Raw genomic sequence first — 17,435 nt, forward strand, 5'->3', positions numbered from 1 at the left:
CAGAGCTCCAGTTAAGCTTTTGGTGCAACTGGGTATCTACCCATCACTTTTTGTCGGAATTGGGTATAGCACATTCTCTAATCAGCCCCTGTGTCTATTTTTAGAATGACCTGATAAAACCCAGGTTTGTGGTTTTATGATTCGGACAAACATTCAGAGAGATGGTGTTATTTATATAGACTCAATGAATGTTATGTGATGGTTGAATATTGTTTTACACATTATTTTTTCTGTTTAAGAATCGTTGGATAGCAAGGACTCATCAAAAGGCTTTCAGCCTTTAGCCGACTCAAAAATTTAAACTTAATTTTCCGTCTTAAACAAAAGTAGAGATTGTAACAAAATGCAATCCATTTATTATCATTAACAAATATCATCTAATAACATCGTGGAAAATAATAGTTTAAAAGTTGGTCCAGCACCTTTACTAGGTACATTCATTATGTAGCTTAAAATGGGCTATAAAATTACAACCCATTATTTTTTCAAGTTATACTATCGTATATATATAAATCATGCAGATGTTCTTATTTTAACTGCCCATTTCACCAATTATTAAGACATTTTATAAGCATTTCTTTTACAAAGAATAAGTCTCATAAATATGTATACATGATCAGTTATTACATGTATATTCCATTTATGATTATATTAAAAGATATGAACAAAATGCTCCAAATATTCAACCATCTCAGTTAATATGCATACTAGTGCCTTAAATATAAACAAATTTTGCAACACTGGCCAGGTACATCGTTTACTGAGAGATAAGAATGTGCAAATGCAATCCTTACAGTAATTAATGCTATAGAATTCTACTGTCCGAAAATCTCTCTGCCACGTGTGTTTGTTACTAATAATAGGTATGACTGCATTGAGTGTGACATAGTGATACCTGTAATCTGAAAATGTGCTATGGGTAAAATAATATCTTTACCAAGCCTTTTCAGAAGAAATTGGGTATTTGCTAAATTCACCATCTTGCACAAACAATTGAGTATCTTTTCTTGTGGCTTAAATTAAATTGTGCCCGCTTACTGTATACATGGTATATATCACAAACTTGAGGTTTAACTAACAACATTAGATGTTTAAACTTAATGAAACTTGGTCAGAATGTTAATCTTGATGAGCTTTAGGTCAATAGGTCAGGTGAGCGATACAGGGCCTTCATGGCCCTCTTGTTTACTGATAAAATCAGTGATAAGCATAAAATACATGCAATTGTTTTATAATTGAGGTAATAAAATTTGGCCGCATAACCACAGAATTCTTTTTTTTTTTTGATGAGTTTAATGTTGCACCGACACAATCATAGGTCGAACTGTCCAGCTTTGATTGTGGAGGAAGACCCCAGGTCATTGCATAACAAATATAAAACCAGATTTCAAACTGACAAAAATGATGAAATAAAGTTTTTTTCTTCAATTCAATTTCAAAAAGAATGAAAGATGTAATACCACTATATTCTAGAGTAATGAAAAGACATCAAACTAAGTAAGTAAATAATGCATTTTTTTCTTTTCAGTGTATTATAACAAACGTTGTTTTTATTATCTATAATTTTTATTGTATTTGTATTCCATGCTATTCATCTGATCTTGCTTGTGTAACATTTTTCCATTTTTGCAACCAATGATAATAATCTTTATAGTAATTGTTGCAGTGATCAGGTACATGGCTATATACACTTTCTCTTCAGATACTGGCTTTTAAAAGTCATTTAACCTCTCCAGTTCGAGGACAAGGGTCTACAGCTGGAGAATCAATTTTGATTTGGAAATTTCAGGCTTGTTGTCAGCATGACGTCCAATTAAGGTAGTTCTGCACGTTTGATAAACCGGAATTGATGGTGTTACGTCATTTATCCGGAAAATGTTGAATAAAGCCTGAATTCAGCATATGGAAATGAAAATAATTTTATGATTTAATCAAAACCTGTGAGTAAATTTATTACAATGGCACTATTGCTATATTTCTAAAGTCTAAATATGATATTAAAACATATGACACATTAAAAATTTAAAAAAAATGTCTTGAAACTAGCGTGAAATGTCCGGTTCACTTTAATCTTGGTCAAATATCTAAAAAATAAGCACATGGACCTATACATTTTATCTCACCAAATTATAGACCATGTGTTTATTTAGAACTGTGAGAAGTTTCATCAAAATCTACATTGTAGAAAAATTTCTATTCTCGAAAATGTTATGAAAGTTATGATTTTCCCATAGACTCCCATTATGAAATATTGTGTGAGTTTCAAATTTTTCAAATCAGTCTAGCAAAAAATCAAGCACACGGCTCTATCTTTTTTATTTGCTGAATTTTCTAGGTATAGTCTGAAGTTTTGAACAAGAAGCTGCGTTCAATAAACGCTTGATGCCCCCAGTGGCATCCTTGTCGATACAAAGCAACCAAAGTCCAAAACGAGGTCAAGGTCAAAATTAGGTCAGGTGCTGTTTGAAGATGAGGAATGGTCACAGGTTACAACTGTATTAGTATCAATTTATTCTTGTAAGCGGTATAAATGCTTGACGAAACGGTCCCATTTGGTTAACCAAGAGATGGCCTATATAAAGCAACCTAAGTCCAAAATGAGGTCAAGGTCAAGGTCAAACTGAGGTCAGGTGATGTTTGAAGATGAGGAATGGTCACAGGTTACATCTGTATTAGAATCAATCCATTCTTGTAAGCGGTATTCTTGCTAGACGAAACAGTCCCATTTGGTTAACCAAGAGATGGCCCATATAAAGCAACCTAAGCCCAAAATGAGGTCAAGGTCAAACTGAGGTCAGGTGATGTCTGAAGATGGGGAGTGGTCACAGGTTACATTTGCATTAGTATCAAGTCATTCTAGTAAGGGGTATTGATGCTAGATGAAACGGTCCCATTTGGTTAACCTTGTATGGACGGACGAACGAACGGACGGACAGGACGATCACTATATGCCTCCCGCATCAGTAGATGCTGGGGGCATAAAAATCAGAGTTTAATCAAATTCTACATTGTAGAAAAAATTTTGATCCAAACATGCAGAACTACCTTAAGGATCAGATAACTGGCCATCTGATAAGCTTGGAACATGGTACATACCGGGTATGCGCATTAATGTTTTAAAGCAGCTAATTAAGCCTCATTTGCGAATACTCAATAGATTGATCAATTACACCATTTTGTGTATGCGTATTAAAAGTACACCATATACTATATTCCTCACACGATCAAAAAAACTTGAAATCGTCATTTTATGATAACTGTTTTCAAGATTTTATTTCATGTTACCTAAGGTGGCATCTAAATATAGACGATTATGTACAAGAAAATGTAACACCTGACTTCATTGGTCAGTGAATTTCGTACATTTTGGTATTTAGTATGATCCTAGAGTCATACTAATTCAATTGTCTTGAAACTAAATAATATGTCTTTTAAAGGTCCAATACTAAGGAAAGTGAACATTTTAATTTCTTTTAAAAAGCACAGAAACTATTTCATTTTATTGGAAAATGAAAGTTGGTATGTAGAAATTCGAAATAAATCGCAGTATAGGTACAATTATTTTTCTATGAAGTATGAAGAAAGTTAAAAAGACCTGGGGGGTCATTCTGTCCATTCATTGAAATTTCAACATAATACACATACATTTCTTTGAGTTCCAAAGACCTTCTGTTAATTTTGACCTGCCAATCTTCATTATTTAGTGTCTTGCAGAAGTCTATGCACTGGCTATGAAAACAAGAGCTGTCTAATGACAGCGCGCTCGACTATTCGAAGAATTGATTTAAGAATGGGGTCAAAATATTTCCACGGATATTCAGACAAAAGAAATAAATAGATTAGACAAACAATGTTCCTGTATTACTATGATTTCGATAAGTCTTGCACTAAATGGCAATATATGAGCCAATTTCAAAGTCCAAAAACGGCCATAATTCAGTCAAAATAGTTATGTACTCTTGCCTACAGATGGAAATCATAATGATAAACAAGTGTTCAAAGTTTAAAAGCCATATGTCAAATAGTTTTGACAAAACATGGACTTGTATGAAAACAGAACTAATTTCGAAGTCCAAAAAGGGCCATAATTCAGCCAAAATAGATGACAGAGTTATTTTCTCTTTCCTACAGATAGAGACTATTATACTAAACAAGTGATAAAAGTTTCAAAGCCATATGTCAAACACTTTACAAAAAATATAAACTGGTACGAAAAACTTAACCAAGATTTTTAAGTCAAAAGGGGCCATAATTCAGCCAAAATCCTTGATGGAGTTATGTACTCTTGCCTATAACTGGACATGGTGATGGTAAACAGGTGTTGAAAGTTTCAAAGCTTTATCTCAAAAGACTTTGTCAAAATATGAACTGGTACGAAATATTAACCAAGATTTCTAAGTCAAAAGGGGCCATAATTCAGCCAAAATCCCTGATGGAGTTATGTACTCTTGCCTATAACTGGCCATGATGATGGTAAACAAGTGTTGAAAGTTTCAAAGCTTTATCTCAAAAGACTTTGTCAAAATATGAACTGGTACGAAAAACTTAACCATGATTTCTAAGTCAAAAGGGGCCATAATTCAGCCAAAATCCTTGATGGAGTTATGTGCTCTTGCCTATAACTGGCCATGATGATGGTAAACATGTGTTGAAAGTTTCAAAGCTTTATCTTAAAAGACTTTGTCAAAATATGAACTGGTACGAAAAACTTAACCATGATTTCTAAGTCAAAAGGGGCCATAATTCAGCCAAAATCCTTGATGGAGTTACGTGCTCTTGCCTATAACTGGCCATGATGAATGTAAAGAAGTGTTGAAAGTTTCAAAGCTTTATCTCAAAAGACTTTGTCAAAATGTGGACTGGTACGAAAAACTTAACCAAGGTGTGACGCCGACGCCGACGCCTTGGTGAGTAGGATAGCTCTACTTATTCTTCAAATAGTCGAGCTAAAAAATTGCCAACTCACTTTCCCTTTGTAATGGACCTTTAAGTTATTTCAATTTAGTACGACCAAGGGTCATACTAATTGGAATATGTCCAACCCTGGGTCGTACTAAAGATGGATGCTGTAACTGAGGGTCGTACTAAATCGGAATTGTCTTAAAGCTTATTAGAATATATCTGACCCAGGGTTGTACTAAGGATGGCTGCTGTAATTGCGGGTCATACTAATTTGAAATTGTCTTAATTAGAACTAATTGGAATACGTCCGACCCAGGGTCATACTAATTGTAAGTATGTCCGACCCAGGGTCATACTAATTGTAAGTATGTCCGACCCACGGTCATACTAATTCGAATTGTCTTAGAGCTAAATAGATTTATCTTAATTCAGGGTTGCACTAATTCGATTTAGTATCATACTAATTGAAATTGTCTGACCCTGGGTCATACAAAATGAAATAGCTTTAAGCTAATTCTCAACCAGGGTCATACTAATTGGAGTATGTCCAAACCTGGATCATACTAAATCAAACTGTCTTAAAGCTAAATCGGCATTTTTGATCCTCACAGAAAGAGCTATAAAAACAAATAGACTGGCAATTTGGAAGGTATATAGAGCAAATCTCACCAACATCCCGGGATAACTGAATGAGGGAAGTGAGGCTTTCTCCATGTGCCATTTTGTATGCGAAATCAATTATTCATGGGTATATTAATTATCACAGTATAAACACGCTTCTTTTGATGGCAAGAAAGGTGTACTTTGTGTCTTAAAGACTATTTCACATTAAACTAATGTTGTTTTAGAAGCTAACATGTATAGGAGAGATCGCCGTGACATCACGCGCACCTGATTTATTTATGTAAACACCGCTGGGGCGCAGAAAATCAATACACCATTAGCACTGGCGAGTCAACATAATAAATTGTACAAGTATTCTACAAATAAATTTAAGCAATGGTTCTGGAAGCATGCTCTGACCGAAATCATAAAGTAATCTCTGTCTTGCCGCCAGGGGTAACTTTTTTGCATAATCTGACAGATTAATTTCATCAGATAATGGATCGATTCTTTTACGGGTCAACAAAAGGTCATCCGTTGTTGTTTGTTTTGCCCACCAGCGTCGTGCGCATGCCCGGAAAAGCGTCGGTTTGTTTACAAACATGATCTCTCCTATTTTAAATGTAGTTTTAAAGGTACAAATTGTAACTCCATACTCGATGTTTGTTCTTACTAAAAAATGCCGATTCATGCTATGACACAAGACCACGTGAGATTACAGCCAGTTGCCATTCTGTGTTTTTTTTATATTTCTTTGCCTCATTGCTGGAACAACTGATACAGGGACTGGAATGCGGCATTTATCTTATTTTATGCTGTTGTCCAATCGAAGCGTATGCCGTAGGTTATTCTGCTATTACTCAAACACTTATGCCTTACAGTTAACTCTTCCTTTCAGTGAAAATCTGGGAAAGCATTTGTATTCTTCACACATCAGTTTTAAGATTAAATTTATTTAACTAATTTTTGGAGTTTAAACAATTTCGTTTGAAACATTCTCTGCGTTCAAGAAGAATGATTGTTTTTGTATGTAAAAATCTGACATTATAAACAATAATTATAATTATGGCTCTACAAGATTAAAAAAGTGTCAGCTTTCTTTGTTTTTTCCATTTTATTTATTAAATCCAACAAAAATCGGTCCTTTGATAAAGGTTTGAAGTTACGTGGTAAAATATTTCTTCAGGGAAGTGAGCTCGAGTTAATTTGTGATAATTAAGCATATCACCACATGCAGTCGAATGCTGTGTTTCCTTCAGAATCCCTTTAGATCAATCTTTAATCATCTATTTATCGCCACTTAACATGTGACTGGTAAACACTTTCAACAAAAAGTGTTATAGCTCCATTATTAACATGAGCAGGTCTAGGAAAGTGGTATATTTACAGATTATCTGTAAATTTACAGATAATCTACAAATTTACAGATTTTTCGATCTATAAATTTACAGATCCATGTTTGCAAACTGCTAAAATCATACAGCCCCTGGCTTGCGGATTTTTCAAAGTCCACGCTTCCCAACGATTCGACCCTAGCGCAGACACTTTTATGAGCCGTGGGGATGCACGTTTTTTCCTGCATCCCTGCAATATATTTTACAGCTTCCACTGCAGTGACGTGATATATTTCAATGTTGTTTTAACGCGTGTCAATAGATAAGGGGTTAATTGACAACTTTTGCCGATATCTGATCAGGTTTAAGGAAAATGTTACACGTGGTATGAAATGCACATTTTTTTCCTTATGTTATATTTGTTAAACATTTGAAGTATGTTTCTTTTTTAATTATCATCAACAATAATGATTTATATGCTATATATTTTATAAACTGGATCATATATGTTACCAGTGTAAAGATTAAATTGTGTTCAAATTAAGCTTGATATAGTATTTAATTAATCTATATTTGATATTGGTTAAATTAGTATACATAAGAATCTATTAAATGTTAAAGGCGTATGCTAGAATTCCTTGTATATGAGATGGGCGAAAATTTTCCCAATAACAGAATTTCTTTAAACTTTGGATATTGAAGGACAATCATCTAAGAAACAAAAATATGCAATAAAAATCATAGGTCACCGGTATCGAAAAAGAGTTATCTGCCCTTGAAAACGTCATTTTTGGGGGAAATGCCGTTTTCAAGGGCAGATAACTCTTTTTCGATACCGGTGACCTATGATTTTTTTTGCATTTTTTTGTTTCTTAGATGATTGTCCTTCAATATCCAAAGTTTGAAGAAATTCTGTTATTGGGAAAATTTTCGCACCAAATTCTAGCATACGTCCTTAAGTCCAGAAAAACTACTGAATAACTTTTATGTGATTTGTTTAATTCACATCATAGTCCGTTCTGTATACTTATATGAAAATAAATAAAATACTACTTTTATATACCAAGTATAGTAGCTAACTAATTATAAGGAAATAAACTAGATCTGAATTAACGGCACCGCTTTATTTTAATTCCTATTATAGTCAACATGATTTTCATGATTAATGTAAAATTATCATTTTGAATATTATTGAATTTAAGTTATTAAAAGTGTACTTGATAAAAGTAAAATTTTATAAACTTTAAGATACATTCATTAGCTTTTTAGTCATTTGCAAAAATCGCAGTTGCAAATTATTCATAAAATCATTCGTTAAGTGTATAAATATGCCCCGTAGCCAGCCTTACCTGGATTTCGCGGTGACTGCCAGTGATTCGCCGCGATCCATCACAATTCAGCGCGACCCGCTGAGATTTTTCATTGCGAGTCGCCATGGACACTTTATCTATAATAGATCACGGGGTCTTACAAAATCATTGCGATTTATCACAGTCTTCAGTAGTGATTCAATGAGAAAAATCATCGCGATTTTCCACTCAGGGTAAATATTTGTGCCAGTGGTAACGCGGAAAAAGCAAATTCCTCAAGCCAGGGACTGTACTTGGACTCAAAATCGCAGCTTGAAATTAATTGATTTACTTATGGTACGCATAAATAAAGGCCAATTGTAACTTTCAGTCATTTCCGTTGACATTGATTTTTTTGAAAATGCCAATAACTCTGTCAATAAAAATGGCCGAAACTCACAAATGACGTTAATTTATGCATACTGTAAATAAACCAATTAATTTCAAGCTGCGGTTTCGGGAATAAATGCAATTTCATCAGTTTTCATACACTCAATCTGTAAATTTACAGATCGAAAAATCTGTAAATATATAGATTATTTGTAAATTTACAGATAATCTGTAAATATACCACTTTCCTAGACCTGATGAGGTAATATGCTAATTACACACTAATCGATAGTGGCGGAAACAAAATATCAACCGCTAACTAACCGCTATTTACAGGTATGAATGACAGCATAATACAGATAAATGTATTGATTTATACAGAGTGTGTACTCCCCCGTATTAGACCTTCCTGCTCATGGTACGTCATATTTTGCAAGACAAAATTTGCTTAAATAAAATTCAATCACAAACTCTGAACTAGATCACTAGCAACATCGACCCTGCCACATCCAGAACTTGGCAGGAGAACTATTGATATACCCAGTGCATGACTCCGACCTGCTTATTGTTCCTTCTCTTGAGAACATAATAGTTTGGCAAGTCACACTTGACTGACCTACTGATATCGAAAGCTGTTGTCATTACAAGCTGGCCAGTCAACTGACGTTAAAACTATTCTTTCCTAATTGAGGTGACTCTGACTGAACAAGTCCATGGATTACATATTACTAAACCAGAGGATGGTTGACTGATTCTTTTATTTCCTACATTCTTGAAGAACATAACATATGTACAAACAGATAGACATAATTATGTCAGTAAATTTACACGTAAACAACTAAATATTATCGTTATCTTCAAATGCATGTTTAATATGTGAAAACAAACCACATTGCGACCTTCACGAATCATAACAGATTGACGGGGTCAATGTCTTATCGCCGTATTCACTCAACTGGAAGTGGTAACAGATTTAATTTGTTGTTGGATTTAACAATTTATGTTAAACAAGAGCTCGTCGAACACGAAATGCCCCCCTTGATGCATTTAGTAATTGCACAAGGAACAGAAATTATATGCTTACTGTAAACAAAAGTACTACCATTCTGGTTTAATCTGACCTTGACCTTTAACCTATTAACCTAACAAGAGATTACAGATTGATCTTGGTGCCATCCACTGAGCCATTTTTGAATGTTCCAAATTTCAAGACTAGCTCAAGGTCAAAATCAAAGTCAAATTTCATTTAGGTACAAAACAATGTGTATGTGGTCCAAATTTGAAAGCGGTGGCTTGAGAAATGTGAAAGCAGGTCACTAGATCAATTTCAAGGTAAAGTTCATTTCGGTAAACAGAACTATGCATGTGCTTCAAATTTGGAGGCTGTAGCTTGAGAAATGTGAAATTAGGTAATAGATAAAAATCAATGTAAAATTTCAATTCAGAACACAAAAATATGCATGCAGTCCAAATTTGAAGCCTGTACCTTCAAAAATGTGAAAATAGGTCACTAGGTCAATCTTAAGATCAAAGTTCATTTCGGTACACAAAACTATGCATGTGGTTCAAATTTGAAGGCTGTAGCTTGAGAAATGTGAAAGTAGGTCACTAGGTCAAAATCAAGGTCAAATTTTATTTCGGAACATAAAACTATGCAAGTGGTCAAAATTTGAAGCCTGTACCTTCAGAAATGTGAAAGTAGGTCACTAGGTCAATCTCAAGATCAAAGTTCATTTCAGTACACAAAAGTACGCTTGTGGTTCAAATTTGAAGGCTGTAGCTTGAGAAATGTGAAACTAGGTCACTAGGTCAAAATCAAGGTCAAATTTTATTTTGGAACAAAAAACTATGCATGTGGTCCAAATTTGAAACCTGTACCTTCAAAAATGTGAAAGTAGGTCACTAGGTCAATAACAAGGTCAAAGTTTTTTTCAGTACACAAACCTATGCATGTGGTCCAAATTTGAAGGCTGTAGGTACAGAAATGTGAAAGTAGGTCACTAGGTCAAGATCAAGGTCAACGCATGTCAAGGTTCATCTTGCCACTCTAAACTATACATGTGGTCCAAATTTGAATGATGTAAGTTATGGACATGAAGATTCTAAGTTTTTCCCTATATAAGTCTATATGAACCATTTGACCTCTGGGGCAGGGCCATATTTGACCCGAGAGGGATAACTTGAACAAACTTGGTAGAGAACCACTAAATGATGCTACATTACAAAATACCAAAGCCATAGACTTTGCGGTTTGGACAAGAAGATTTTCAAAGTTTTTCCCTATATATGTAAACCATGTGACAACCAGGGCGGAGCCATATTTGACCCTAGGGGAATAATTTGAATAATCTTAGTAGAGGATCACTAGATGATGTCATATACAAAATATCAAAGCCCTAGGCCCTGTGGTTTTGGACAAGAGGTTTTTCAAATTTTTTTCCTATATAAGTCTATATAAACCATGTGACCCTAGGGGTGGGGCCATATTTGACCCCAGGGAAATAATCTGAACAATCTTGGTAGAGGACCACTAGATTTTGCTACATACCAAATATCAAAGCCCTAGGCCCTATGGTTTTGGACAAGAAGATCAGAAACCATTCAACTGTTCCTGGCCAATGTGACCTTGACCTTTGACCTAATGACCTCAAAATCAATAGGGGTCATCTGCTGGTCATGGCCAACCTAACTATCAATTTTCCTGACACTAAGCCCAAGCGTTCTTGAGTTATTGCCTGGAAACCATTTTACTGTTCCTGGTCACTGTGACCTTGACCTTTGACATACTGACCTCAAAATCAATAGGGGTCACCTGCTGGTCATGACCAACCTCCCTATCAACTTTTGTGACCCTAGGCCTAAGCGTTCTTGAGTTATCATCCGGAAACTGTTTTACTGTTCCTGGTCACTGTGACCTTGACCTTTAACATACTGACCTCAAAATCAATAGGGGTCATCTGCTGGTCATTACCAACCTCCCTATCAACTTTCATGATCCTAGGCCCAAGCGTTCTTGAGTTATCATCCGGAAACCGTTTTACTATTCAGGGTCACTGTGACCTTGACCTTTGACATACAGACCTCAAAATCAATAGGGGTCATCTGCAGGTGATGACCAACCTCCCTATCAACTTTCATGATCCTAGGCCCAAGCGTTCTTGAGTTATCATCCGGAAACGGATAGGTCTACATTCCGACCGACCGACCGACCGACCGACATCTGCAAAACAATATACCCCTCCTTTTTCAAAGGGGGGCATAATAATAACCAGGTCCCAGCAAAGCCACAAATTAGCTATATAGCTAAATCTAGCTATATATAGCTAGAAATAGCTATAAAACCAATAAAAATTGTTCAAAATATGTCAATATCAAATATAAAATAGTTATTTTCCCATTCAAATGGTTTATGAGACAAAGACAATCACAAAGAATGGAGATCTATGCAGTTTTAGGTTCCGTATATGTTGCGAATTTCTGCGATAAGTCTTTTATAAATTTGTCTTATACTACGATGATTATCACAAGTGAAAACTTTAGTAATGATTTGAAGTCTTTTATAAATTTGTCTTATACTACGATGATTATCACAAGTGAAAACTTCAGTAATGATTTGAAGTCTTTTATAAATTTGTCTTATACTACGATGATTATCACAAGTGAAAACTTCAGTAATGATTTATCGCAAAGTACTGCTGCATTTATTGAAAATGTGACTACAAAGACCTTAATTTTGTATTATTGTTTTTCTTCTTGTAAACCATTTGGATGCAATTATGACCATTTTGCATTTGATTTTGACATATTTTGCATTATTGTTATTGGTTTTATAGCTATATATAGCTAGATTTAGCTATACAGTGTGTCAAGGTATTCCGAATCTAAAGCAGTTCCGAATCACTTCAATTTTATCTTCACATATTGCCAATAAAATGTAAATGTTTTGTCAGTTGAATGTCCCTTAGTAACACGAATAATACCACAAACTTTTGAGAAGTTGCGTGTTTTATTGTTCTTGCAGGAGAGATAAATGCTGTTAAAAGTGATTCGGAACTACTCAACTGATTACGGTTGGAAATGACCTCATATAAAATTGAAGGCTTTCTTATTTTCAAAATAACTTTTTGCAAATGGAAATAAATAGTCATGGCTATGTTTTGAAATGTTTATTGGCTTATTTTTCATAATTCTGTATATTTTTCTTTAGAAGGCAATTATTTGCAAATTTTCGACGAAAATTAATATGTACCCTGTGACCAAACTAGTAATCCCAGAAATGAAATTATACCTTTTATTTTTTCATCTTAATTTTGCCACATGAACACTAAACCTCAAAGGACACAATTCTGTTTGACATATTGAACGTTTTCTGTTAGGAGATTCGGAACTGCTATACACACTGTATAGCTAATTTGTGACTTTTCTGGGACCTGATAACTAGCGGAAATCGAATAGCGGAAATACCTACTTGACATTTATTGGCAGTATAAAACAGACATTTCAACAAAAAAATTTTTTATTCAAATTTTACATATACAGTGCAATACAGAAAGTTCAATATTCTATGCATTTTACACTGTTGTACAAAACGAGGTTACAATCTTATATGATTGAGCAATATTGAAATCGGCACTGCAACCAAAATTTTACAAGATGATCATTATATATTTATATAGATGTGCCCTTAGTAGTAGAAGGAACTTTTGCCATGTTTCTTGTTTCTTGTTTATCTTCTCCCCCCTACATAGGGGAACCAAACAGGGTTCGTAGATGATTGCGTTAAATTCCACCACCAGAATCACAGTTATATTAAGTCCACCACCCGAATCACCACAGTACACGTGTCGCGATACACACTTTATACAGCTCAGTTTATGGAAGAAGCGCATTCAATATGGCTGCCGCGCTCCGCCAACAAAGGAAATTAATTTCACCAGTTTTTCTACTAAAAAACAGCCGGGAATAGATACACAATCTCCTCACACCGGTTCTTGATAATTATTACTATTGTTTCAACCGATACTCTTACCACCACAATAAAACATAAACGTTAAAAAGTTATTAAAAATTTAAGAGCGATAAAATTCACGTCCTTTCACCAACACCAACACCACATCTTCATTTTTCATGCTTTAACTTGTCAGAAGGTGGCAATGGGCTGACCACTTTGGGCGGGAACATCGTTACAGGTGGGTGGGGTGTAGGGGTAAAAATTTTAAGAGATTTCTGGCAGCTGAAAAAAAGAAACCATATCAAACTTACTGAGGTCCGTAAGCTCTTCCTGTGTAGAAGGCACTAAGCCACAACAAAGAAAACGGACAGCACGACTCAAGAAACTCATGCAAGACATTTTCAGATTGAATGCGTACCCGACTTTTTAAACTCGTATCATTCAAAGATTTCCGGTCGACAAGCCCCTTATATATAGGCACTATCACGTGACCCAGATTAGCAGTGGCGGCACGGGTTATGTGGATAAATTCACCCCTTTGAAGAAGTCAAAAGCAACTTTCGCAACAATGACGCTGACAAACAAAACCGTGAGCTGAACCGAACTTCATGGACAGGATGCAAAGAAGTGTAAAAGTAAAACCGGAAAAAGACTTCCAGGCATAGTAAGAATATATGACATAGATCTAGCCTGGTTGTTAAAAACAGTAGAATAAAAGAAGGTTAAAAACAACTGCTATATCTAATACTGGAACAGGGCCACTGCCTGCTTTCAAGAAGGATTCAAGATCAGGCAGAGTCGCAGTATGCGGGGGTAACCTGTTCCACAGGAGAATTTAAAGAAGTCCGAGTTGACGTAAATTTGGCGGAGAGTGAGGGGGTGCCTCTGTCTGGTTAACCTGGTTGGGATTTCTAAATAAGTTGGGAGAGGGGTGGCTACATGGTGATAAATCTTGTAAAACATGACCAGTTTGGAGTCTATATATACGTCTCTTCTCAAACTTGTGTGCTCCAGCCTAAGGTGTTCTGTAGGTCCGTTACGCTTGTGTATCGTGAATAATCATTTTTGACCCATCTGACTGAACGTCGCTGGATCATTTCCAGCTTGTGTATGTTAACCTGTGTGGGCGGGGGGCGGGGGACCATACAGATGATGCTTATTCTAATTGTGGTCTGACCAGTGATTTGAATGAAAGTGCTTTGACCTTTTCGTGTTTTGTTTTGGTGTTGCGTTTGAGGAAACCTAGTGTTCTATTTGCATGCATTTGTTGTTATTCTGTTGATATGTGTGTTCCAGTTGAGGTCGTTGCTGATATCGACACCAAGATATTTTGCATCCTTAACTGGGGATAATGTTTGACCATGTAGCTTATAAGGAAACTGGATGGGCTGATTGAAGCAATCAATCTGTATATAGCTCTAGCTCTAGTAAAAAGGTGCTGGAATTATTTTGGGGTCCTGGACTGTCTGTAAATGTTTTTTTTTTAAATAATATATAGGATCATTATTGATCTAACAAATGCGCCGAATGCCTATGCATAAGCCGAACTAATCGTACAGTCTGTTTTATATTGTCACGGGCAGAAAATGTCAGAAATTATATAAAAGACAGTAAGCTATGAGATGGTAATGTTATTCCTTAGATCGTTTCTATGCATCATGTGTTGTAAATATCATTATGCTTTTGGGGAGTTTAGGTCTGCTATCGATGATAAACTTATATACTGGGTTTATAACGATGTCATCAGATGTTTGTCCCCAGTCAAAATCATTATATTCTGTATATATACAGAGGTTATGACTTTTATCCTCTAATATTGAGCGTATTCCGGACCCGCAACTGAAACCCAGTAAATACTTGATGCAATTAACGAATCAAACCATAAAATCGAACAGGTGAGAAGGAAGTGTTGGCTGTCAGATCTGAACTAGTGGAGGTAAAATAATCAAGTGTTTGAAATTACGTTAAAAGTCGATGGCATTGAAACAGAGCAGATCAGCATGGAATCTAGAATTACGGGACTTGAATCTCAGATGGAAAAAAAGTCTTACAGAAATGAAGTTCTTGTATCAGATTTTGAGTCGTTAGCATATAATTATGAGAAGAAATGTGAAGATTTTGATAAACTAGAGTAGCAAATTTATTACTAAAGAGAATCATCGAAACAATTTAAGAATGTTTGGTCTAGGCTGAGGATGGAGAAAAAAAAAGAATTCTTGAAAAGTAAAACTGAAGAAAAGGCTCTGAAAATTGCCTATCCAAAAGATGAGTACGATTCTTTTCCAATACTTAGTGCTAAGAAAATGGGAGCTATCCAAGATGACCAGCCTGGAATGGTGTTGGTAAAATTTTAAAATTTTGAGAATGAAATGAAGCTTGTCACGGTGAGAAACGAACTTAGGAATAATGGTATTAAAATAACAAATGACCTTACAAATTATGAAAAGGATAAGTTGAAAGAACTGGGAATGCGAGGAAAAAGAGAGTGTTTTACAGCTTTTGCCTGACATGGAATAGGATGATGTGCAGAAAACAAGAGTATTTAAAAAGGCATCAAGGAAATCAGATGTGAATCAAGCATCTGACGTACAAATGGATATCACTATAACAGGGGCGTCTTCAAATAATGACTAGGGAGGAGGCCAAAGCTCTGCACGTTTCTATAATAACTTGAACATTTTATTCTGGAATATATGTGGTTTCGTAGAAAAGGTAAATTAATTTGACTTTATTGAGTATCTAAAAACATTTTATAGTATCTGTCTAATAGAAAGTTGGGTTAATGATGCCAGTATTATTTGAATAACTATACTTGTTATGTTTGCAATGCAAAGATGTCGAAAAAGGTGGCAGAAAAATAGGCGGTCTTATAGTTTCTATATTGAAAATATCCTTTCAGCACTATTTAGCCGTTTATTGTAGATGTTATGAATATGGAATATTTTTTTGCGTTGATAAAAAAAAATGTTTTAATTTAGGGGTAGATGTTATTTTTGCGTGTTAATAACCCTGATAAGTACAGAGGCATTGCACTTATAGATACTTTAGTAAACTGTACATAAGCATATTAACTACACGTGTAACTTTTTATTCCGAGGCATTTTCTAAAATTACCGAGGCTCAGGCAGGATTTCGTTCTGGGTATTCAACCATTGACAATATATTTGTATTATATTCTATAGTAAGTAAATATTTATGTATGAAAAGGAAAAAAAGGTATGTCGCATTTATAGATTTCAAGAAGGGCTATGATTCTGTAAATAGATCTAAACTTTAAATGCATTGTTCCATCAGGGAATCAAGGGTAAATTGCTTATGTCTATACAAAGTGTACACAAAACAGTAAAAAATGTATGAGATGTAATAACACAAATACAGATACTTTTGATTGTCCTACTGGGCTGAGACAGGGCTGTAAACTAAGGCCTATACTGTTTTGTTTATTTATAAATGAATTAGATTTCTTTATAAGAACGCCTGTAACGCATGTAGTACAAAAAGCACGAGGCGAAGTTGAAATATTCCTTTTGATGTCTGTTGATGATGCAGGATTAATTTCTGACACCATTGGTGGCTTGCAGTCTCAGTTAAATTCTCAACAGCGATATTGTCTGGAATGGAAGGTAAATGTAAAAGTTGATAAAACATAAATTGTTGTCTTTAAAAATGGTGGTCAGCTCTCTATAAGGGAAACTGAGTGGTTTTATAATGATCAACTTATTGAAACTACAAATGCTTTTACGTATGTTGGTCTATATTTTACTTGTAAATTAACATTGTCTGAACAAATGACTATAAGACTAAAAAGGTATTAGTAATGCTTTTGAAAAATATATATGATTTACTACCAATGTCACATATAACATATTTCAAGATTTTTGACTCGAAGGTATGTTTAATTTTGTTATACGGGTCAGAAATATGGGGCCTGGAAGTTAGGGATTGTATTGAACGGGTGCATATACT

The 17,435-nt window shown here is 35.0% G+C and overlaps 1 protein-coding gene across 4 annotated transcripts in view; it reads right to left on the reverse strand.

The window, feature by feature from the left end:
* Positions 1 to 13,936, reverse strand: part of LOC123537897 (uncharacterized) — a 48,335-nt gene extending 34,399 nt beyond the window's left edge. For all 4 annotated transcript variants that reach the window (XM_053530321.1, XM_053530322.1, XM_053530324.1 and 1 more), the window contains exon 1: positions 13,781 to 13,936. In XM_053530321.1, coding sequence (XP_053386296.1) covers positions 13,781 to 13,868 — 88 coding nt within the window. In that variant the 5' untranslated portion in view covers positions 13,869 to 13,936. The remainder of the gene's footprint in view (positions 1 to 13,780) is intronic.
* Positions 13,937 to 17,435: the final 3,499 nt, after the last annotated feature.

This window comes from Mercenaria mercenaria, chromosome 18 (assembly GCF_021730395.1).
Source record: "Mercenaria mercenaria strain notata chromosome 18, MADL_Memer_1, whole genome shotgun sequence".
In the NCBI taxonomy this organism is placed as follows: Eukaryota; Metazoa; Mollusca; class Bivalvia; order Venerida; family Veneridae; genus Mercenaria; species Mercenaria mercenaria.